Below are 23,988 nucleotides of genomic sequence, written 5' to 3'. Positions count from 1 at the left end.
GGCCCCAGGCCTCTAGGGGCCGGGTCAGCCAAGTCCCCGGCCGCGGGGGGAGGGGTGGGGTCGTCGGGAGGGGGGAGGGGAGAGTCCCAGACCAGGGGAGGGGGAGGAGGGGGTAAGGGGGGGGCTTTCAGTTTGTTCCGCGGTTTGAAATTGGCGCCGGCGGAACGTTGCCGGTCACGTGAGGCGGGCGCCACCAATTGGGGCCTGGCGTCGTTTAAGCGTTCGGGGCCGGAACTCGGGCCGTGTTGAGCTGGGTCGGAGCCCTGGGATTGAGGGGCAGCAGGCGCCGGTGTGAGGAAAGAGGGGAGGGGAAGGGGCGGGCGTGGGAGGAGGCAGAGCACAGCTGAGCGGACCGCTGGGAACCCGCCGGGCGGACTTCCGGGGCTGGCGGAGGTAGCGAGGAGGAGCGTCAGGTGTTCATCCCCTCTGTCTGAGCCTCGCTTCTCGGGATCCCCTTCCTCCATGCTTGACTTTTTGTTCCAGGTGTTTTCTTCCCTGGAGAAATTGCAAGTTCTCTGTGTAAGTTACCATACTTTCCCCTCCCCTTTCTTGTAGCATCGCCTTGCTTTTCCTGCAGCGCTAATAAGCGTGGTACCTAGCTGGCGCCTAATATATGCATGTTGACCTGAGTTCTTCCTGCATTTTCAGGCCGGTCATTTTAGGTTTTACATGGCTATACCCCGCTTTCACTTAGGCAGCGCTGGCTAGTCTGGCCAGAATGTGGGTGTCATCGGTTTTCTTTATCTGTTTGTTTCGTTGTTTGCTCTTTAGGGATGGGTGAAGATCTTTGCCTGACTCCTCAACATATTACCCCAGGCAACATGAGGCTACTCACTGTCATTTCCTCCTTGACTGTTGATGCCTCCCAGGAAGAAGGGCAAAGGCCAGCCCCGAAAAACACAATTGGTATTCCGAGAAGGGCCTCTGGACGGACCCAAGCATCCCTATGGATCCCCACAGCCGGCAGCAGCCCTCCCGAGACATGCTCCCATCAAACGGATCGACCACAAGACCATCACTTCTTGGGTAGGGCCAGAGAGTTCTTACACTTGGCGCTTGTGATACTAGATGGTTCTGTATATTGACTCATCATGAGAAGGGCCATCCACCCATGTAGTGGTACACGGGGGCAAGAAGTTATTTCTATCTATTGCTGTCTGCCATTCCTAGGCAATCTAGTGAAACTGCCTCAACTAACTGCCCTTCCCATAAATTGTAAAAATTGGCAGGTTCAAATCTCTTGCTGAGGGGAGAGCTAAATTATTAGGGGTTGATCGGATATTGACTGGTCAGGAAGAATTGTTGACATTTAGACTGGCTTTGCTATGTCACTCTTTACAAAGAGCAGTGACTACACAAGGCAATTTGGGGGCATTGTACCATTTGGGACACTCATTTTCTAGCAGGAATCTTTCTTTCCCACTAAAGACTAAACAGCAGTCTGAAGACTTAGTAATATGTGCTTTTGCTTTGTGTCCCCTGTTACTGTTGATCTGTGGCTAGCTTAATAAATTAACAGTCATTAAGTCCCTCAACTGCAGTAACATTTGAAGACACCTTCTTCCTTTTTTTCCATGTACTGATTCACTCAATAAGCAAGCATTTGTTAAGAATCTTTATTAAGTGCCAGGTAATGGGGATACAAATACAATTATAAGTAGAACCCACTTTATCTGAGGTGTCAATTTCCTTGGTTTAAGTAATTGAGGTGAAGGCAGCAGTCTAAGGTCTGTCCCCTGCTTATCTTTTATGCTTTCACTTTTACTTTTTTTCCTTTCCTTTTTAAAAAGTTTTTCTTTTTTTGGGTGGGGTAGGGCATGATGTTGGAAAGCCATGGAGCACCATGCCAAGTGGCAAGAATGGGGAAGAGAAAACATTTGGATATGGGGGTCAGCAGATTTTCACTTAAAACACTAGTTTCAAACATCCTCAAAAGATTTATGTGGGCCCTTCTCTAATGAAACAATTCCTACTTTGACATGTTTATATTTTGAAAGAGAAGACAGCATGTTTATAGATGTATGTGTGTATATCTCTAAACATCTGAATACCCATATGTATGTGTATATATAGAATACAAAGTAGTTTAGTAGAGAGGGCACTAGCAATTGGTGATGGTGAGGAAAATCTGTACATGGACAAGGTGATACTTGAGCTGTGTTTTTAAAGAGAGGGATTCTAAGAGGCATACATGAAAATTAATCATATTCAAGGCATGAAGGAAGCCTGAGAAAAGTATACAAACAGGAGATGGAGTGTCTTATTTGAGGAACAGAGAAAAGGTCAGTTTGGGCTTAATTGTAGGGAGTAGTTTGGGGCCAGGTTGTGAATGGCTTTAAAAGCTAAAATTAATAAAAATTGAGTAGAAGAGTGACATGAACTAGAAAAAAAAGATTCTGAGTAGCGCTCTTTGCAGCATCTGATGATAAAAGTAGCCATGTGATACAGAGAAGGAGAATGGATTTTTCATTGTTCTCAAGTAATGTATGTTCATTTTTAGGTACATTATTTATTATTTAGGAGGTTACTCCATGCTTGACAGTCTTAATACTCTAAAGACTACCACTTGAAAGAGTTTTGAATTATATGGTGAGAAGTAAAAGTTAAGAGCAGGGGCCAGTTTTAGGCTTCAACTTCTGCTTAAAGAGTGCTTTAAAAATGATTTGTTAGGGGGCAGCTGGGTAGCTCAGTGGATTGAGAGCCAGGCCTAGAGACGGGAGGTCCTAGGTTCAAATCTGTTCTCAGACACTTCCCAGCTGTGTGACCCTGGGCAAGTCACTTGACCCCCATTGCCTACCTTTACCACTCTTCTGCCTTGGAACTAATATACAGTATTGACTCCAAGATGGAAGGTAAGGATTTAAAAAAAAATGATTTGTTAAAGGTGGCTGAGAAATAGGTGGACAACTATTAAAAACAATAATTCATAAATATGTAGCACTTTAAAGTTTATGATTCTTTTCTTGTAATATTCCTATTCCTTGTAGGATTTGAACCCCAAACTCCTGACTCCAAGTCTAATGCTCATACTGTAGAATATGAGCTAAATATGCTATTGATTTTAATTGTGGATAGGCTCTTATTTTAGAAAATCTGGGTATCATATCTATCGTTTCTTGAATAGAGACTAGATTCGTTTCCGGAGATGTTTGTGGATCTGGGCTGACTATTTCTATTTGTTTCTTAGGTGTCTCCTCAGTTTAAGAATACAGTGGAAGACTGGTTGCCAGCGTACCCAAAGCAGCAGCAGGTGCCTTACAATCTTCGGAATCTAGCAAAAGGTTCAAGTCGAAAAGTGACCAAGAATAGATTTCCACCTCTGTCCTTTGAGAGTTCAGAGTCTTCTCCCAGTGAAGCTGCTCTGGACAGTCTCTCAGTTACAAAGTGTCCTATGCAGAATCCAAAAGACACTGCTCATAGGCCCTTGGTTCCTGTATTCAGCCCTCAAAGCTGTGGGGAATTGTCTCCTCATGACCTTCAAACTCCAGGTTACATGTTTATCCCACCTGGTATCCAGACCCCAGAACAGTCTCCCGTGAAGAACAGTGGGCAAATTCCCACAGGCAGTAGGCAGCATATGAGAAGGAGTTGCCCCCTCCTAATGCATCCTCCAAAGAGCCCAAGCAGTAGGCAGCAAATGAGAAGGAGTTGCCCCCTCCTAATGCATCCTCCAAAGAGCCCAGACCCTGGACCTGTTCTGGTTGCAGACACACCAGAGGAGAACTATGGGCTGAAGGTAACTTGGAGACGAAGATATAAACTTCTTATGTACCTCAGGGAGAGGGGAAAATTGAGCATGAGCCAGATTCTTGTGAAGACTTGAGTGGAGCCTTGGAACATTGGTCTCTCTTTACCAATAACTTGGATCCAGGAAGGTAGAAGCTTACATTGCCTCATGGGATGGGTTTTGCAATGCTGCTAAATCCAATTTCTGGCCTTTGAAGAGATCAAATCAACAGGTTTAAGTATTATTTAGGACCCTTGTGGTCCTTCCTATTGATTTAATAGGGAACCATCAATCTGGGAATCATTATGTGAACAAAAACAGAAATTCCTTCACTTGTGTTTTGGTATTACCAGTTATTGGCATAGCAAATATGGACCATTCTTTTTATATTTTTCTTCCTGCTATTTTTCCAGTTTAAAGATCATTCACTGCAGTTAGAGGAAAAATAGTCTACAATATTTTCAACAGATTGTAAAATATGCACTTAAGGGTAGGAAGATAACTTTTAGAAAATGTTTATAAATAAATGCACAAAATGATAAGTAAAAACTGCCCCTTATTGCCTATAGCACAGCAGTATTTCATATTTAACAAGATGCCTCTGATCATCAGGTGGTATAGGTGCCCAAAGAAAGGAAAACCCCATGGCTATCACGAGAGGGCAAGTTTAGGGATTCTGATAAACAGAGCTCTAGCTAATCAGTTGTTCAGTGGTGGGGTTTGCTTTGCAAATATTCTATAGTGGTTGCCCTTTCCTTCCCCAGGTCATTTTTACAGATTGAGGAACTGAGGCAAACAGTTAAGTGGCTTAAGGGTCACAAAGCTAGTAAATTTCTGAGGCAGGATTTGAACCCAGGAAGATGTCTTCCTGATCAGAGGCCCATTACTCTATTGCTCTTAACAGTGTGCCACCTAGCTGCCCCAGGTGGGGGAAAGTGGGGGTGAGGGTGGGCAAAGGAGATTCTTTGGATGACCAGAGGAAGAACAGATTTAGACTTTGTGGAAGGGAAGGGAACAAACATTTATGAAGCACCTAAGATATGTGCCAGGTGCTGTACCGTACCAGAGCCAAGGGTCTCAATTTTCTAGGACTGTAGAGTTCAAGAAAAGTGTGTAGTTAAAACTTTGCCCAAGGAATATTCTTTGTCAAATTGCCCTCATTGAGAAAAGTAGAAGGGATGGCATTTAATTTGCAGACATTCTGTCGTTTAATTCCTCAAAACAATTCTGTCACTTAAGTGCGGTTATTATTCCCATTTTACAACTGGGGATACTGAAGCAAACAAGTGGCTTGCCCACATTTCACAGTTAAGTATAGTGTCTGAGGACACATTGGAACTTAAGGCTTCCTGACCCCAGGCCCTGGATGTTCCATCCTCTTAACCTCTCTTTACTTGATCCATTCAGAGTGTTTTGGAGAACCGTGGGCTTCAGAGGTGGGCTGGAGTCTCAGGGGAGAGCCCCCGGCGCTAGGGACAGAGCGGTTTGACCGCTCCTTGGAGCAGGGATCACACCAATTCCTAACGTGGAGACTGCTTAGTCCGTGTTTGGCCACTGGAAGAGGGGTAGCTATGTGGTCTGATGGAGGGCAAGCTGGTGAAAGGGAAGGCCCTGAGACTTGCCACTGTGCCTGTCCCTTGGGCAGGACGCCGCGGACAGCCGCAAGTTGAAGAGCTGGGGCGGAGTATGAGGGGATCCAAACTCCTTTCCTCCCCCAGCGCCCCAGGTGGGGGTGAGGGTCTATCTCCCTTGGCTCATCTTGGGCTCCTACGCAGGCGCCCTGTGTTCCTTCGCCCCCTCCCCCCTCCCCTTAGAAACTCTCCCGCATCGCTGGACTGCAACAACAGCCAATGAAGCGGCAGCGGCGGCTCTCCTGACCAATGGGGGGTGGCGGTGGTGCGGGGTCCGGTTGCCAGGGGGCGGGCTGCGGCGTCGGCTGCGGCTTCGGCTTCTAGAGCCGGGGTCGGAGCCTTGGGGACTGGATGCAGTTCCCGCTTGCGGAACGGCTCGGGATGGAGGCGGCGCGCCACAGACTCGGGCCCGGCGGGGATAGGTCAGCGCTGGGTAGTGGTCGGGCTCTTCCAAGGACCATGGAGGTTGGGGCTCAGTGGTTAGGCTTGAGGGCGGGTGGGTTCGCGGGCCCGCTGCTTGCCAGGAGGGAGGAAGGGAGGGGCCGGCCGGGAGGTGGGGAGCCGGGGGTCCTGGGCCGAATTGCTCTTGCCCATTCTCCGCCCAGCAAGGGGTTGGGGGGGGTTCGCATTTTTTCTCTGCCGACACTAGGCCGCATTTTTTTCCCTTGGTGGCGAATAAAAGGAAGATTTGCTTCCAAGAGATGCTGTAACCAAAAAATAAATAAACTAAAATATGTTCATATATGAGGTCGTCAAAGCAGAAACGTTGTTGGATGGGATCTAGTAACTAACACTAACTCCGAAGCTTTTTTGAAGATACTAATAGGCTGAAAGTGCAAAATTAGTTTGCAAATATTAAGTATTATTATTCTGGATTATTCGGGATCATAGTATTCAATTTGTGTTACCTAGATCCTTTGGTTTTCTATTCATTCTCTTTCAGCTCCCTCTTTCTCTCACCTCCTCGTCGGAAGGAGAGTTGAGGAAATAAAATCGTATGAAATATGTTTTCCCTTAACTCACATATTGCCCAGCAATTTGCAACCGCCTTTCCCCATAACGACTCTGTAATGTGGATAGTGTAGTAATTAATTATGTCTATTTTACAGATGATTAAACTGAGGTTCTAAGTGGTATGTATATATATATACTTAATGTCACAGCTAGTAAGTGTGCCTGATTTGAATCCAGTTCTGATGCTTGGTTGCTTTCTTTGAGGTGTTGAGGGGATAGCCCAAAACTGGAGAGTGTTAAAACTTTACATTGAAGAAAGATATTTAGCTTATAGACAAATCCAAATGAATGTGTTTCCTTCTCTTTGCCCCATACCGTGGGTAATCTAGAGTTAATAGGTAAAGGTCTTGTTTTTATAAATTTTAATTAAATAATCAGAGAAATCGAGTGCCTCTCCAGTTTCTTATTCCTTTCCAGACTGGTTTGTTGGGAGCTGTGGATTCAGTTCCTTTGAACAATAAAATAAACGAATTAATGAACAGATTTCATAGTACACTTGCCAATAAATGTGTCTTACCCCCCTTTTACTGAAGGATAGGTAAAAGATACTATGCATTGTAGGTGTTCAAATATTTATTGAATGAATATTTAAATACTTGAGGATCTTTGATTTCATTTGGTATAAATACTCTCTCCATGCATGAAGATGACAACTTCTTTCACTCCTTAATAATTTATGTTGCTGATTTACTTTGAATAAACATAATGGTCTTGGGAAAGGCTGAAGAGGAAAAGAGACTCTAATCTTTAATCTAGTTTGATTAATTTATCAAGAGGGGAACTCCTGAATTCAGATTTAATTATTGCATTGTCCAAAGCAACTATTTCCACACTTTTTATCATATTAAATATCAGTGTATTTGGAAAGGGAGGAGAAATTGCTAGAGTAGTATTCTAATTTTCTGCTTACATTTATTTAGTGGATGCAGGCTAGGATGCCTATAGTCAGTGTTCAAATATTCATTGAATGATTAAATACTTTAAGCATCTGTGATTTCATTGATGTGAGTGCTCCCTCTGTTGATGTAGAGGGCAACTCTTCTCACTACCCTTCTTTATCTTAGTTGTGAGTAGTAGTTGTTATTCTAACTGTTTTTTGAAGAGGACCTAGACACCTCAAGGGGTGATGTCCTGACTTCTTGGTGAATGGGATTTAAATGAAGCAGAGTTGCATAAAGTTGTCAGCCTCTCTCTTCCAAAGTCATTGAAACCCTATGACAAAACAAAAATCGAGGCGTAATGGTTATAATGGCTTGCTGTGACTAGGGAAAAAAAATGTTTTCTGATGCTCAGTTTTTTTGGCAATATACTTCTCAAGAGTTAGATAGACAGGCATCAGGCTACTTCTTGGATTAAAGCTTATCTTGGAAGAGCTCTCTGTACTGGAACCAAGGTCATCATTACTCCCCAGCAGGACTTCAGTGGAGGATTGAATAAATGAATTTAAAACGTTGTTACTTACATGTGTACAAGTTAATGTTTCATGTGACTAATGGCTTTTATTATTTGTTTTTTAAACCCTTACCTTCTGTCTTAGAATCAATACTGTGTATTGGTTCCAAGGCAAAAGAGAGGTAAGGGCTAGGCAATTGGGGTTAAGTGACTTGCCCAGGGTCACACAGCTGGGAAATATCTGAGGCCAGATTTGAACTGAGGACCTCCCATCTCTAGGTCCAGCTCTCAATCCACCGAGCTACTCAGCTGCCCCTGATGGCTTTTAAAATCAGGTTTGTTTGATCCAGTAACGATCCAAAAGATTTTTAATTCCTTGAACTTGAAATCTAAAGAGAGAATTTTTTTAGTGGGGTGGAGGGGAGAGGAATGGCAGGCAAGGGAGAACAGTAGGAGAAAAGAAAACTTATGAACATGGGAATCTCCAATGGAGCTTAAGTTTTCTGAAAAAAAAAATCTCATTTTTAAAAATGAAAATTGACAAAGGATAATTTCTAGGTCAGGTAATTTTTTATTTCTACCAGATAGTAGTAGTATAGCTTCTGTTGCTTTTGAGTGCATCTGTGGCAGAGAGAGAATGAACTGACTTTGGCTTTTAGGTTTCAGATTTTTTATAAAGGTGTGGACAAAGAAATGCTTTACATTGTAGGACAAATAAATAGGAGGTAGACTGAGATAAAAAGATAATAGACGATCAAGAGTAGGTATATAGTATTCTGTAACTTAAAATTTGTATTTGTCTGTTTTGCCTTGCAGTGGATATATTTTCATAATAAATAAAAAAGTTCCTCAAACAAAATAAAACCTTCCCTAAATTTTAAATTTGAAACCAAAGTTGTGATTTTGATAGAGGAAAAGTCACCTGAGCCTTGGAAATTGGCTGTTTTGCAATGTAAATTGGTTTTTTGTGATAGGGCTTGACTAAGCCATTTTTTTTTTTAATGGAGAATTGATTTGGTGAAAGAGAACATCCAAGAATCAGGATTAGTTGTGGCTCATTTTCACATCCCAAAATTTTCTTAATAGAGTTCATTTATCTACTGTGGTTTTTTTCTTTAGATGCTAAAAATAAAATTTAAATTTTTGCTGGGATTTTTCCCAAAGCAAGTTTCTTTATTTTCTTTCTCTTTTCCTTAGCCCTCAGAGTTTCATCAGATTCATTAATTATTGTTGCAAAGTATACACACACTCGTTTTTTAAAAAAAATACTGTGTTGTAAATAAGTTTGATAGTAAATACAAAGTGCTATAGCAAATGGATAAAAACATCTATCTTCTTTGTTTTTTCCCAATTGTGAGACCTGTAGAAAGTTAATTACTATAGTGGAATTTCTGTGTTCTTAATCTTTTTGTTTGTTGGCATTGTTAATGGAGAAAAATTGAAAATTTTCTGAGCCTTCTGACCTTTCATTTTAGGTAGCTCTGCTGTTGTCTTTCTATGTGGAACTATGTTGGTTTCCTCTGTATTTCTTTCTATTCCTACTTGTTTCCTCTTAGTAGAACAAAGTAAAGAATCCCTAAATCATTCAACAGAAGATTAGGAGCTTCTTTTGAACTTGGGAATGATGATGATGATGATGAAAGCTAAGTTTATATGATGATTACTATGTGCCAGGTACTATGCTAACCACCTCACACAACTGTGGGAGGTAGATGTGATTCTGAAGCAAACAGGTTAAGTGACAAATAGCTAGTAAGTGTCCGTGTCCTCATTTGAACTCAGGTCTTCCTGAATCCAGGCCTGGCACTCATTGTGCACTCAGGATTTGAGAACTTTAAAAATACAACTTAAGGTTAGAAATTGTTATTCTAATTTTGCATATGAGAAAAACTGAGGCTCATAGAGTTTAAGTGACTTAAACAGGGTTACACAACTTAGTAAGTGTATAAACTATGATTTTAATTCAGGTGTTCTGGATTGTAGGTCCAGCTCTCTATTCACACATGACACTTGGGTGTCTCTCATTTGTTCAGCCATTCCCTAATTGATGGTTACCTGCAGCCAGTACTTTGCTACAACAAAAAGTGCTGTTGTAAATGAACTTAGGAATTCTTTCCCTTTTACTTTGATCCTTTTGCTGATAGTAGTAAAGATATTGCTGGGATAAAAAGTATGTGCAGTTAAATGGCTTTTGGGTATAGTTGTAAACTACTTTCACAAAGTCGGAACCAATTCACACCTCTACCAACAGTGCATAGTGTACTGTTCCATCTAGTTAGTCTAAATGGAATATGGGGATCAATGTCTTGTCCCCTGCCACATTAGGGGGTGGTGGGTTTCTGAGTTAAAATGGAATGATGTCTTTGGGTAACTCAGGGAGGGACAGAGATGAGGTGGGAGTCACCATCCAGATAACTTCAAAACCTATTGAGAACTTGGCAGTGTGCACTGGGGAAGGGGAGAAGGACTTTTCAAGACCTTTTTCTAATGGGTCCTTAGGTGTATCAAGGCAGTTGAAGGGGATCCCTGAAGTGGCTGCCCCAGACATGAATTATCTTGTGGTGAAAATAACATTTTGTGTAAAAACAAAAAGAACTTGGTCAGCTCCTTTTTTTAGTAGTAATAGCAGTAGAGGGATGAATTTAGTGGGTATCTAATAAATGTGTGTTAATTTGAATGATTTTTGAATGGGAGGAAGCATGTAGTCAAAGTAAAGAATCCCTAAATCATTCAACAGAAGATTAGGAGCTTCTTTTGAACATGGGAATGATGATGATGATGATGAAAGCTAAGTTTATATGATGATTACTATGTGCCTCATGTTCTCATGACTACATGAGAGAATGTACCGTTTTGGCTATTGTGGATTATACTTGTATCAGTGATAATAACACCACAGAAATTAGTAAATGCTACAAATCAAGGCTCGATTTGTTTTGTTGATTGTCTAGACATAAGAAAGTGATGAGGAAAATGTTAATAATACAGATTAAATTGTATCTTGTGTACTACAAGCCAGTTGTTAGACACTTAGCAGCATATGTACCCAAGAACATTTTAGTGAGTAACTATGTGAAATGTTTTATATTTTTATCACTTTAGTAAAGCTGATTAGCTAGAAATAATCTCGCCTTTGTCAAACTGTCATTTTTTTGAATGTCTTTTATACACTTACACGTTTTACTTTTTTTCTAGTTATTTGTGTACATGTTATCTTCCCTATTAGATTGTATGTAAGCTTATTGAAGGAAGGGACACTAATTTCTTTATTGATAATGTAGCACAGTGTTTTATAGGTATCAAGCTAGAAGGGGCCTTAGAGTAATGGAAGCATACTAAGCATCCTCTTCCTTCACTCTCCTAGCCCTCACCTTTTTAAGAAGTATTAGGAGAGGGGGCAGCTGGGTAGCTCAGTGGAATGAAAGTCAGGCCTAGAGACTAGGTTCAAATCTGCCCTCAGACACTTCTCAGCTGTGTGACCCTGGGCAAGTCACTTGACTCCCATTGCCTACCCTGACCACTCTTCTGCCTTGGAGCCAATACACAGTATTGGCTCCAAGACAGAAGGTAGGGGTTTTAAAATTTAAAAAAAAAAAAAAAAAAAAAGAAGTATTAGGAGATAGGAACAGAACCTGCTGTTTCATTGGTACAGTTACAGTCTTAGTTGTCTAAAGCATTAAAAAATTAGATGCCTAAGACAGAATGTGTTAGAGGCAAGATCCAGTCTTTTCTAGCTTTAGGCCTGACTATGTTCTATTTCATGTTGCCTCTTAGAAATATTAAATAGTATTTTCTTAATGTTTTTGATTAAAGACCTTGGTCTGTGCCCATTGTCATAAGCATATGACTGACTGTGGCAGAGAGCTAGGACTAAAACTTGGACTCTTCACTTTTAAGTATTCTTCATGCCACTCCCCTTAAAATGTTATCTTAACAATGATTCTATATCAAACATGCTTTTATTATTTGCATATCCAAATGTTCACATTTCTTCTATAAAAGTCAATGGAAGCTAGAAGGGTGGATCAATGGAATAGACATAGGGTTAATAGCCTCAGCAATCTAGTGTTCGATAAACCCAGATATTCCAGCTTTGGGGTTAAGAACCCACTATTTGACAAAAACTTCTGGGAAAATTGGAAAACAATATGGCAAAAATTAATATCTCACACCCTGTACCAAGATAAGTTCAAAATGGGTATATGACAAACATAAAGGGGCGATATTATAAGTAAATTAGGTGAATATGGAACAGTATATCTGTCAGATCTATGAAGAAGGGAAGAATTTAAGATCAAGCAAGAGAGAGAACATTATAAGATATAAAATGAATAATTTTGATTATATTAAATTTTAAAAGTTTTATACAAACAAAACCAATGTAACCAAAATTAGAAGGGGAAGCATCAAACTGGGAAGAAATTTTTATAACAAAATTCCCTGACAAAGGTCTAATTTCTCAAATATACAAAAAATTAAGTCAAATTTATAAAAAAATTAAATCATTCCCTACTTGACAAATGGTCAAGGGATATGAGTTTTCAGATGAAGAAATCAAAACTATCAATAATCATATGAAAAACATTCTAAATCCCTCCTGGTTAGAGAAATGCTAATCAAAACAACTGAGGTACCACCTTACACCTAGCTGAGTGGCCAAAATGACAATAAAGGAAAACAATGAATGTTGGAGGGGATGTGGCAAAATTGGGACATTATGAAATAAGGAGAACATTATACATAGTAACCGAAACATTTTGTGGAATGATCACATGTAATTGACTTTGCTACTAAAAGCAATGCAATGATTGAGGACAAGTCTGAGGGACTTATGAGAAAGAAAACTATCCACATCTGGAAAAAGAACTGTGGAGTAGGAATCCAGAAGAAAACATGTGATTTATCACTTGTTTATATGGGTGTATGATTTGGGGTTTTGGTTGTAAAAGATTATTGCAAAAGTGAATAATATGGAAAAATAAAACAGTGTATCAAACAAAAATTAAATTTAATAAAATAATTTTTTTCAAAAAGTCAATCGAAAAAATTGGCATAAGATGTTTTTTAAAGTTCATATGAATTTTTAAAAATGAGCGTCTCAAAAAAAAAAAAGAACTTGTTCTCATCTGAATAGGAAACCTTATTGTGCTTACTCAATGTCTAGGGCATAGTGTTCTGGCTTAAAGACCTCTAGAGCCTTATTCTTATCACAGACCTAAGAGCTTTAAAGGGAGAATGTTGAATTCTTCCTTGCTCCCCTCCAATATCTTTCTGAAATTTATTAGGATAATTTTTAGTCATATCCAACTCTTTCTGATTCCATGGGTGCCAGGAGTCATCAAACCCATTTGTCTGACCCAGTCACAGGTGGGACCTCGAAGGCTGCAAAGCCACCTCAGGAAGGATGGAAATACCAAATCAGACTCCCCTGTGTGACTCCTCTCTTACTAACACTCCAACTTCATGTTTATTGTTTCCATGATACTATTTATCTCGTCCTCTGCTATTCCCCTCTCCTTTTGCCTTCAGTCTTTCCCAATATTGGGGTCTTTTCCAGTGAGTGCTGTCTTCTCATTATGTGGCTAAAGTGTTTAAGCTTCAGCCTTAATATTTGATGTACTAGGAAATAGTCTGAATTAATTTCTTTAAGTATTGACTGATTTAATCTTGCTGTCTAATGGACTCTAAAAAGTCTTCTCTAGCACCATAGCCTGAAAGTGGCAATTCTGTAGCATTCAGCTTTCCTTATAGTCCAACTCTGCAACTAAATACATTATTACTGGAACAGCCATGGCTTTGATTATATAGACATTTGAGTCAAAGAGGTGATTTCTTTTTATTCCAGACTTGCCATAGCTTGCCTTCGAAGGAATAGATTTCTTTTGATTTCATGGCTGCAGTTGCCATCTGCAATGATCTTTGAGACCAAGAATATAAAATCTAACACTGCTTCTGTTCTTCCTCTCTTTGCCAGGAAGTGATGGGACCAGTTGTCAAGATATTAGGTTTTTTTAATGTTAAGCTTCAAGGCACCTTTTAAATTGCTCTCTTTCACTTTCTTCAAGAGGCTTCTTAATTCTTCTTTACTTTCTGCCATCAGAGTGGTATTGTCTGCCTCTCTGAGATTGTTGACATTTTCCCCAGTGACAATTCTGGCTTTTGGTTCATCTAGCCTGGCATTTTGCATGATGTACTCTTCAAATAGGTTAAATAAATAAAGACAGCCATGTGGTACTCCTTTCCCAGGCTTAAACCAATCAGTTGTTCTATGTTTCTTTCTTTCTTTTTTTTTTTTTTTTACCCTTGTACTTCGGTGTATTGTCTCATAGGTGGAAGATTGGTAAGGGTGGGCAATGGGGATCAAGTGACTTGCCCAGGGTCACACAGCTGGGAAGTGTCTGAGGCCAGATTTGAACCTAGGACCTCCTGTCTCTAGGCCTGACTCTCAATCCACTGAGCTACCCAGCTGCCCCTCTATGTTTATTTCTAATTATTGTTTCTTGATCTTCTGAGCTTGCTCAGGAGACAAGTCAGATGGTCTGGAACTCCCATGTTTTTGAGGACTTGCTATATTTTGTTGTGATCTACACAACTCTCTACTGTGACCTGACTAGCTTGGGTAACCCTGCATGATAGTTTCATTGAACTGTACTACAACAAGGCAGTGGTCCAGGGATTAGGATAATAATCAAAACTAAGGAGAATTTTTTTTATTCATTCAAAAGAAGCATTTGATCAGTAAAAGAGAATCTTACGGAATTTTGTCTTTTTAGAGGGGAGAATACCATTATTTTTAAGTGGGAATGGCTTGTGTCAGACATATTTTCAAAGGTATGATGGATTTCCATCCCTTTGAATTTTGTGTCTCAAGCAGAATTGCTTAGATTCATTTATCTTATTAATTATTTTAGCCTGGGAGATTTGTGCCTAAAATAGAGAATGGAGAGTTTTTCTTTCAGTCTCAACCACTTCTATTTACAGAAGAAGAAATTGGGACCTAGAGATATCCTGACTTTTCCTAATGTCACACAGTTTGGAAGTGGCTGAGCAGGTATTTGAATCAACATCCTGAGTCCGAAAACTAGTACTCTTCCCATTGTAGCATGATATTATATGTATGTACTTAATAAATGCTGATTAACTCAAATGTGATGAAACTTGATATAACTCTTGTCTTAATCGAACCAGAGCAAGAGTATATTGATGCACACAAGAATTTAAAGACACATATAGCTGTGGCAGAGGAGATAAAAGCAAAATTCAGAAACTGAGGAACTTTAGCCAAGTTAGCTAGAACACTACATGTAGTAATTGGACATCCAACAAAATCCAGGAGTATTTCTAAATTTATAGCAGATTCATTTGAATTTTAAAAATAAAATAATGATAAATAATTCCTTTAGATCTTACATATGTTTTTATGAAAAATTCTCCATATAAGACTAAGAAGTCAGGTAAATAAAAGCCTAGAAAGAGAATTTGAATATTTGCAATGTAAAAAAAGTTCTATTTGTTTTTATTCTTTGAGGTGCTAGAAGAATTGACTTAAAAGTCCTCAAGCAGGTCAGTATATTCCTAAGAATTTAGCAGAAGCATTACTTTGGAGCTTGTTCACTAGTATTGAAAACAGAATTCCCAGCAAAAGATGGGATATATCATTAGACACCTAAAGTTAAAAATACCAAAGAAGATACACTGTGGATTAGTTGTATTTATTTGAGATTTCCAGTTTATCTCATTTAACTACCTCCATAGCATCCTAATATGTTACAGTGGTAAAAAGCTTCATCCTCATTTGTGTTTTCTTAACACTAGGCATGTTTCTAGAAGAGTACCTCATTCAGCATATTACACAAAGTAGGCAATTAATAAATATTTTGGTGCAAGTTAAATGAATGTTCAATTTTATTTTTACTAATGACTAGGCATTTTTCTTTTTGTTTTCCTTTAAAAATTTTCTTTTTATTATAAACCAACAAACATTTCAGTATGTAAAAGAAGAATGAAATTGTGAGCTTCTAAACATTTTTTTAAATATTAAATTTAACAAGGTAGTAACAAAATTCTTGTTTGTGGCCTCTTCATAACTTCTTTTTGTTTTCTTCTATGTGTATTTTTAAAACATTTTATTGATAGGCTGCTTTTTAAAAAACTATCATTGCCCACTAACTTCTTCCTTGCAGGGGCAATATTGAAATTGGGGACTTGGGGAGAGAGGATTCAGAACAGCTATTGAAGGGAGGGGTCAATAAGGAAGATTAAAGACCCAGTTGAGATTAGATAAAATGACCCAATAACAAAGTTGTCTGACTTTCTCTAGCTGTTATCAATAAAGTATATACTTTCTTGCCTCCATTTCTTTAGGCTGTTGCTTATACTCATAATGCTTCCTTTTTCATTAACCACTCACTGAAATTCTTTTCTTTAAAGCCTAGATAAAATAATACTTCTTCTGTGAAGCCTCCCCCAGTTACATCATTAATATGGCTGACTTTCTGGACTTCATTTTGTATCTCCTTTGTATATAAACTTATAATAATATTATAGTTATTAGTGTATATGTTATATATTCTCCATCCCATCCTCACTTTTTTGGTCTGAACTTGTCATTTCATTGCTATTGACAGCTCCTGATAAGAAAATTCATATCAATGTAGATCAGCACTTGCTCTAAAAGAGAGGCTTAGAGTTGCCTGGAAGCAACTTTACTCCTGTTTGCTCCTTGAACCTTGAGGAACAGCTACCCGTTGGGGAACCAACACACAAATAGGAGTTGGGAGAGTAGCTTAGAGAGGGGCTCTACATGAAAGCTTTTTCTAATGGTTTAGTTTTTCCAAGGAGCTAAAATGTTCCATTTCTTTGTGTACCTCTGAAAGCTTTGGTCTACAGAAAGGCTACTCCACAAAGGCAGGATGTGCCTGCTTGATAAAGGTAAGATTTGAAACCCAAGTTTCCTCCCTTTGAAGGTCAGCTCTTCATCTATTATGCTCACACTGATGCTGCTCTCATGTATGTCCTAAGAAGCTGTAAATTCCATTTGAGAATAGATCCTCCATTGCTTAACACAATGTTCTCCAGGTTGTATGTAGTCAGTAAACATTTGTAGAATTGAATAAAACACTAATATTTGTACCAAAGTGAATTACTTTTTTCATGCCCCACAAACAACTTTTCTTTCAGTTATTAATGCTCTCAGAAAAGTTAGGTGCTGTATCTTTAGTGTGTAATTCAGAATCTCAAATCTGTGATGCTTTGTATAAATGACCATTGTCTTAGGGGTACAATTAAATCTCTGAAGTTATCTTGTGATGGATTTAGTAGGAATAAATATAGTCTTCAGTTTTGTAATTTATATTTCCATAAGAAGGCCAGGACAGAAGGTGATTTATACCTGATAAATCTCAAATTGATCTTTTTCAGTAGTCATTTTAGATCAAAACCTCTCAGACGTACAGAAAGAAATAAAACATTTTGGTTCAAGTGATGAGCTAAACTGACTAGGAAAAGAGGCTTACAGGTATAGTATTTAACTCTAGGCTACTCCCCTACCTTGTACTCATGGACTGGCTCCCTAGCAGCCAGTGATACCTCTTCTAGCCATGGGGATACCCTACTAACTTTGGCTTATAAACCTCCATCTAAGTATTTATTAACACATCCATTAGATACGAAGGTGACATAGTAAAAATATTAGTTAGTAAACTTTTCCCTGTAAACTTGGGCTATATTACCTCACATAGTATACATGGGAAGAATATAGTTTCAAACTTGAGTACATTATTAGTGAGGTACACATACAGGATATACCTGCAGCAATGGCAACTCGACTCTTGGAAGACCTCTAAGTCTTCTAATAAGAAATCTAATAAGAAACAATATTTAGAGGCTTCTTCTGCCTCAGAACTGCACAGAGATAGCCCATCCTCAAAGCCAGCACCAGTGCAGGGCCGTCACACAACCAGAAACAAAGGACACAGGCTACCTGTAAGGTTCTGTGTCCAGAGGCAGGAAGAGAGTGGAGGAGTTCCCGAGACCGTCCCATGGTGCAGACCTTGGAAGCCTTGGGAAAATAGCATTATCTGGCGGAGACCAGAGAAATATGGTATCACCAGGACTCACATCTGAATAATCCAGACCCAAGGATTCTGAGACCTCTTAACATTGTGTCCTGACATACCAGAGAGGGCCCTAAAGGTCTGACGCTGTGAATCTCATATATTAGGAGGCCTGAACTTTGGAAGGTAGAAATGTGAGAATCTAGAGGACCCAGAGCAGACAAAGCAGAGCCAACCACTCCCCTGGAAAGAATAGCTGGGAATGGAGCTGCATAAAACCCTAATCCAGCAGAACTATCTAGTATCAAAAATTATAATAAGTTTAACTATATAAACTTCAAACTTTAAAGTTTAAAGACTCATAGTAAAATGGTTTTTTCCAGCATACCTAAAAGAGGCGAAGCAAGGAAATAGGGAAGAGCTCTTAAGGAAAGAATTGGAACCAATAAGATCTGAGGTTTTGCTTTCTATGGTTTCAGTTACCCTCTTCAAATTCTAGGGGGAGGAAGGAGGCAGGCAGGGGGCTGCCATCAGATGAAGGAGGAGACCAGCACACAGTTCAAATACACATGGAAGCTGGGGACAAGAACCCTAGTACCCAAAGTGCATACAAATGGAAGACTAACATGGGCCAGTTGGCAGAAATCTGACTGCTGTGGTTTGCAGAGGTTGGGGGCACCACACAGAGTATGTGTCTGGGAAGGCTGAAGAGTGGGGAGAGAGAGCACAGTATTATACAATAAAGTTTATATAGGTGTTAAGAATTAAAGCCAGAACTATCTGTAGTAGGGTTCAGTACTATCAGCAGTTTTAGCCTTCCCTGGTAGGTCTTGGAATGGATTCCTCTCTGATACAGGACTCTTATTACAGAATTCTTTGTGTTATTCATCATTATTCATTCTTCCTCAACTCCACCTACTGATTTCCCTGGCTTCCTTTAAATTCCAGTTCAAATCCCATCTTTTTCAGAAAGCCTTTCCCAACCCCTCTTAATTCTAGTGCCTTCCCCCAGTTTGGTGACAAGAGAATAGTGATCTGTGTCAGGAGGGCATCATCTTTGGTGATAATTTGTTTTGTTTCTCCAAGATTTATGTGCCCTTGAATTCTCTCTGTCTCTGTCTCTGCCTCTCATATTTGGAGGAGTTGGAAGGTTTTATCCTCACACTTTTTTGTGAAAACTAAAATTGAGATTTAAAAATAGTTGTTAACCTCAGTTCTTGTTGCAAATCAGGAATCCTTTCTAGTCTGTTATATTTACTAGCCAAGGTTAGTTAGATTTATTACTTAGTACCCTTAGTATGACAGAAATGAGAAAAAAAATCCCACAGATTCAGCAAGATCTTTTTCTAATTCAAAGAGAATCTTTGTTCATTATGAATGTAAGTATACAAAATATCCTTGCTACTATTTCTGAGCTATAATTTAAACTGTCCTGGATGACTCAATGAAAGTATGTCTTTTTCAGACATTAAAGACACCTAGATGGTATGATTACATAATATATATTTAGTGTCTATGCCAGTGAGCTTTGATTATATGCTATTTGGCTGTTATGTTCAACTTGCCTGAGCTTGAAGAATGTTATTTGGTTGATTGGTATCTAGGTGTGGCATTCAAGACACATCTAGTTTGGGTGGTAATTTTTTTTATCCTTAGAAGCCTTGAGAGAAATATTAAGAGTCCAGTTTTGTTTATAGCAAAAGTTATGGCATAATTCTGGTACAGTATTGAAGGTTGGACACATTGGTGATGAAGCAATCTTGCATTAAACATGTAATTGATGACCATTCTTTCAGGGAATCCCCTAGATATACCTTTTGTAACAATGTGGAAACCATTGCTCTATAGCAATGAGTGGGTTTCATTTCTAAATTGACCTTTCTTACATCATGGCATATGCTAGGGTAAAGGTAGTCAGTTACTCAAAAAGTAGAGGGCAGGATTTTGCAGAATCCCTGAAATTATTTTAATAGTTACACAATCACAGGATCAGAGCCCATGTAGTCCAGCCCATATTTGAATAGGCCTTTGTTTTAAGACCTTCAGTGAGGAAGAAGTCACTATTTCCTGAGTCAGTCCATTAATTATTAGATAGCTCTATTTGTTAGGAAGTTTTACTTCTTCCACAGGACAGCTTTAATACTACTCAATAATAGCAAGCATACTTATAGTGCTTTAAGGTTTACAAAAAGCTTTATGGATATCTCATAACAATCCTGTATATATGGTAGATGCTGTATTATCACCATTTCACAGATGAGAAAACTGAGGCAGACAGATTAATTTCCCAGTGATCAAATAGCTACTTCGTGTTTGAGTCCAAATTTGAGCTTATATCTTCTTGTCTCAAGGTCCATTGATCTATTCACTGAAATAGAGATAAGGAACTAAAATATTGGTTAAGAAAATTGTCTAGATAGTTCAAAATTACTTGTAAACTCATAGATAGGATGTAAGAGAACCAGAAAGCACTGTATATTTAAGTCCTTGGAGTTTATTATAGGTTCGGTGACACAAAATTTAACTAATTGGGATGAACCTTTTTTTTTAAATCTTTGGATTGCTTTGCATTATATAACTATCTCAGACCCATGAAGGAGTAGTGATATAACAATGCTAAGATAAAATACTGAGAAATTATACCCTAGGGCAGTGATGGCAAATCTATAGCATGGGTGTCAGAGATGGCACGGAGAGCCCTTTCTGTGGGCACTTGGCCACCCTCTCTCAATAGAAAGGCAGAGGGACTTGGGTGGAGCTGCTCCCCTCCCCCTCTCCAGGTGCCTGAGGACATTTTTTTTTTCACACACTCCCCCATCTGCCCAGCAGCCCAATGGGAGTGCACTGGAGGTAAGGTGGGCTGCTCACAGGCAGCAGGGCGGAGGGGAGCAGAGCACTCTGGCCACTCCCCTGCTCCTCTCCCCAGCAGCCCAGTGGGAGCACTTCTCCCTCCCATCTGGGGTAAGGGGTGGGTGAGGCATGGTGTACTCATGACCCTCAGTCTCTAGTTGGGGGCTGGCACAGCACTGGGTCTGGGATGGGGTGGGAGTAGGGCCTGACACTCCATCTCTAAAAAGTTCACTATCACTGCCCTAGGGCTTAAAAAAAGAATTGATAGCACTGGAGCAAGAACTCCTCTTAATGTATTTGTGTAGTCTAGAGCCATTCCTAAAATGTAATCAATCTATAAGCTGTTCTTAGAGTTTCCCTTGTCTTTATGATAAGCTCTGTAATTCCTTATAGACTGAAAGTCCTTGATCTTAATCTTCTGGTGGATGGGAGCAATTTCTGTTGGCTTTGTTTGGCAGGTAGGGTGCCAGATCATACATAGTATGAAGAACATTTAAGAAACTGACCTCCCTGGAGCAAAATCTGTTGCCTTGAGAGAGCTCAGAGGGACAGATACATGTCTGAGAGCTAGCCAGATTTCCACATTGTTTCTTCCTTACTTCTGCCCTTTTTTTTTTTTTTTTTTTTTTTTAAACACAGGGCCTTTGAAGATGAAAATATGAAGCTCCGGCAGTTGAAATTGGATAATCAGGTAAAGAAGATTCTACTTTTTAGTGCTGAAGTCCTTCTAATAATAATATGATCTTTGATGGTTTTGACCCTTCTCAAGCAAAACAAATTTTCTCCTTGATCACTTCTTGGAATAAGGCCTGGAAAGGGAAAGGTATTTATGTTTATTTGCTAAAGAGTACCTTCGGAGTTGGTGTAACTAGTGTCTCAGACATGCACTTCTCTGTTTACATAGACTTTGGTCAGTCATAAGGGGTATCTTTAGAAAAATCAGAAAATAGATCATGTACATGTAAAACCTAGTGGAATAATAATAAACTTAAATAATAAATATTTACATTTATATAATAAACTTAACAAGTAAACTTAAAAATAATAAACTTAAATAATAATTTAAATAAACTTTAAAACTTAATAAAAAATAAACTAAAAAAAGAAAATAGATCACGTCTACATCTTTACAGAAAAATAAAAGGATTCTCGGTTTCACTGCAAGAATACAGACTAATGTTACATAGGCTACAGGACAGCTTTTATTTAATTAAACAAAAGAACTTAAAACAGAAAAGACTCACATTTCAACCCCATTAATGATAAATGTTCCTCATCTGTAAAAGAGAGTATTGGACTAAATGGCCCCCAGGTCCCTTCCATTTTCAGATCTATGATCTTCCTACAGTTGGACCACAAAGTAAATGATTTCCAGAAATTATTCCTGTTTCCATCAGCATTGACCCAGGGATTCCCAGCTATATGGCTTTTTCTCTAGGAATTGTTTCCTAAGTGAGCTACTTAGATGTGTGGTCTTCCTCTCCCCAACCTCATTAGAGACTTATTTCTGCTCTCCGAATTCTGTCTCTGTCTCTCTAAAAGAGTATAGCTCATGAATTTGACTTATGTGGCTTAATTATCCTTAAAAGACTTTCTGTTGGAGAGGAGAAGCTAAGTGGCCCAGTGGATAGAGAGCCAAGCCTAGAGACAGGAAGTCTTGGGCTCAAATCTGGTTTTAAGACACTTCCTAGCTTTGTGATCCTGAGCAAGTCACTTAATCCAATTGTCTAATCTTTTTACACTATTCTTCTGCCTTGGAACTGATATTTGTTTCAATCCTAAGATAGAAATTGAGCATTTAATTTAAAAAAAAGGCTAGGCACAATTACACCTCACATATTGAGACATCATTAATGTTAGAATGAAGTGACCAAAAGGACCAAGGAGGATTAAAGGGAGTGAACATGAAAGATAAGCTGGAATCATGTTGTGAAGGACTTTAAATTCTTAGGGTGAAAGATTTCTGTTTCAATTTAGAGGCAATAGAGAGCCACTGGAGATTTTTGAGCAAGAGCAATGTGGTCAGACTTGTGCTTTAGGAAAATTATTTTGACATTTGTTTGAAGGGTATATTGGAAAAGGTAATGACTAGAAGCAGGAAGCCCTATTTGGGAGGCTAGATTAGTAATCTAGGTGGGAAGTGACAAGATTCTGAACTGGGATGGTAGTTTTGTAGGGAGCTAAGAGGATAAATACAAGAGATGTAGTAGAGATAGAATCTCCGAAATTTGGCAATGAATTGGATAGGGATGAAGTAGGTGTTGGGGTGTGTAGTCAGTTGAAAGATAAGGAAGAATTAAAGATGACTGCAAGGTTGTGAATCTTGGATGAAGTGGAAGATTGGTGGTACCTTCAATGGAGAGAAGTTTGAAGGAATATTTAGAATGGAAGATAATGAGTTTAGTTTTGGATTTGTAGAGTTGAAAATAATTGCAGGGGATCCAGGAGATGTCTAGCAAGTGGCTGGTGATGCTGTATTGAAGTTAAGGAAAGAGCTTAGTATTTATTTTTATATATATATTTTTATAAGAGGCAGTTTAACATATTGGTTAAAGACCTGGTCTCTGAATCAGGAAGACCTGGGTTCCAGTCCCTCCTTTGACATGTACTAGTTGGGTATATGTATGAGAGATCCTGGGTAACTCACTTAATCTCTGTCAATGCCCCATTAACTTAAGTTTTCAGGAAAGATGTCATTATGAATTGATGAAGGAAATTCCTTACCAAGACCACTTTGATGAAATTGTAGGTCCAGTGGGAAAAAATTAATATGTGTACATATTTATGTATAGATAAGTTTTCTTGTTCATTTGTGTCTGAGTCTTCATGACCCTTTGGGGGTTTTCTTAGCAAAGATACCAAAGTAGTTTGTCATTTCTTTTTCCACATAGATGTGTGTATGTGTATGTGTGTGTTATCTGTATGTGCATGTTGTTTCCCTTGGTTTTGTATTGTTATTATTAAAAATGATGAAGGCCGAGATTAAAAGGGAGAATAGTATTTTAATAAAAGCCATGCTGATAGAGATAAATCGACCACGCGCCTGTAAGAAACCTATTCAAAAATCGCCTCAGCCATTTTACCTTTCCTATCTTTGCCGCCTAGGTAACTAAAGAGACTGCCCCTCCTGACTCCAGGAGTCTTATCCCCTCTTACATCATCTCGCTTCCTGTCTGCCATGAGGAATCATGGGAAATGTAGTTTTCCAAAGTCCCCTAAAATGTCCACAGGAAGTTTGTCATATAATCTACATACCTTAATGCTCAAATGAGCCCCAAATAGCTCTAAATAGAACCCCAAGTGATTTTAACTAACACAT

The 23,988-nt window shown here is 39.1% G+C and overlaps 2 protein-coding genes across 3 annotated transcripts in view; both read left to right on the top strand.

Moving 5' to 3' along the window:
- The first annotated feature begins 405 nt into the window (after positions 1–405).
- RHNO1 (RAD9-HUS1-RAD1 interacting nuclear orphan 1) lies at positions 406–4,226 on the top strand. Of its 2 annotated transcripts, XM_044678389.1 has the most exons (4): positions 406–519; positions 772–1,026; positions 3,188–3,570; positions 3,631–4,226. In XM_044678389.1, exons 2-4 carry the CDS (start codon positions 859–861, stop codon positions 3,821–3,823), a joined length of 744 nt encoding a protein of 247 aa, XP_044534324.1. In that variant the 5' UTR covers positions 406–519; positions 772–858; the 3' UTR covers positions 3,824–4,226. The 2 variants fall into 2 exon arrangements, with proteins under 2 accessions (XP_044534324.1, XP_044534323.1); XM_044678388.1 differs by having other exon boundaries at positions 3,188–4,226.
- A 1,472-nt stretch (positions 4,227–5,698) lies between these two features.
- TULP3 (TUB like protein 3) overlaps positions 5,699–23,988 on the top strand; it is a 44,919-nt gene continuing 26,629 nt past the window's right edge. Inside the window, exons 1-2 of the mRNA XM_044679976.1 lie at positions 5,699–5,780; positions 21,309–21,360. Coding sequence (XP_044535911.1) covers positions 5,710–5,780; positions 21,309–21,360 — 123 coding nt within the window. The 5' untranslated portion in view covers positions 5,699–5,709. The remainder of the gene's footprint in view (positions 5,781–21,308; positions 21,361–23,988) is intronic.

This window comes from Gracilinanus agilis, chromosome 5 (genome assembly GCF_016433145.1).
Source record: "Gracilinanus agilis isolate LMUSP501 chromosome 5, AgileGrace, whole genome shotgun sequence".
Taxonomy (NCBI): Eukaryota; Metazoa; Chordata; class Mammalia; order Didelphimorphia; family Didelphidae; genus Gracilinanus; species Gracilinanus agilis.
The sequence above is the reverse complement of the archived record's forward strand: the minus strand, read 5'-3'. Positions and strand labels throughout refer to the sequence as shown.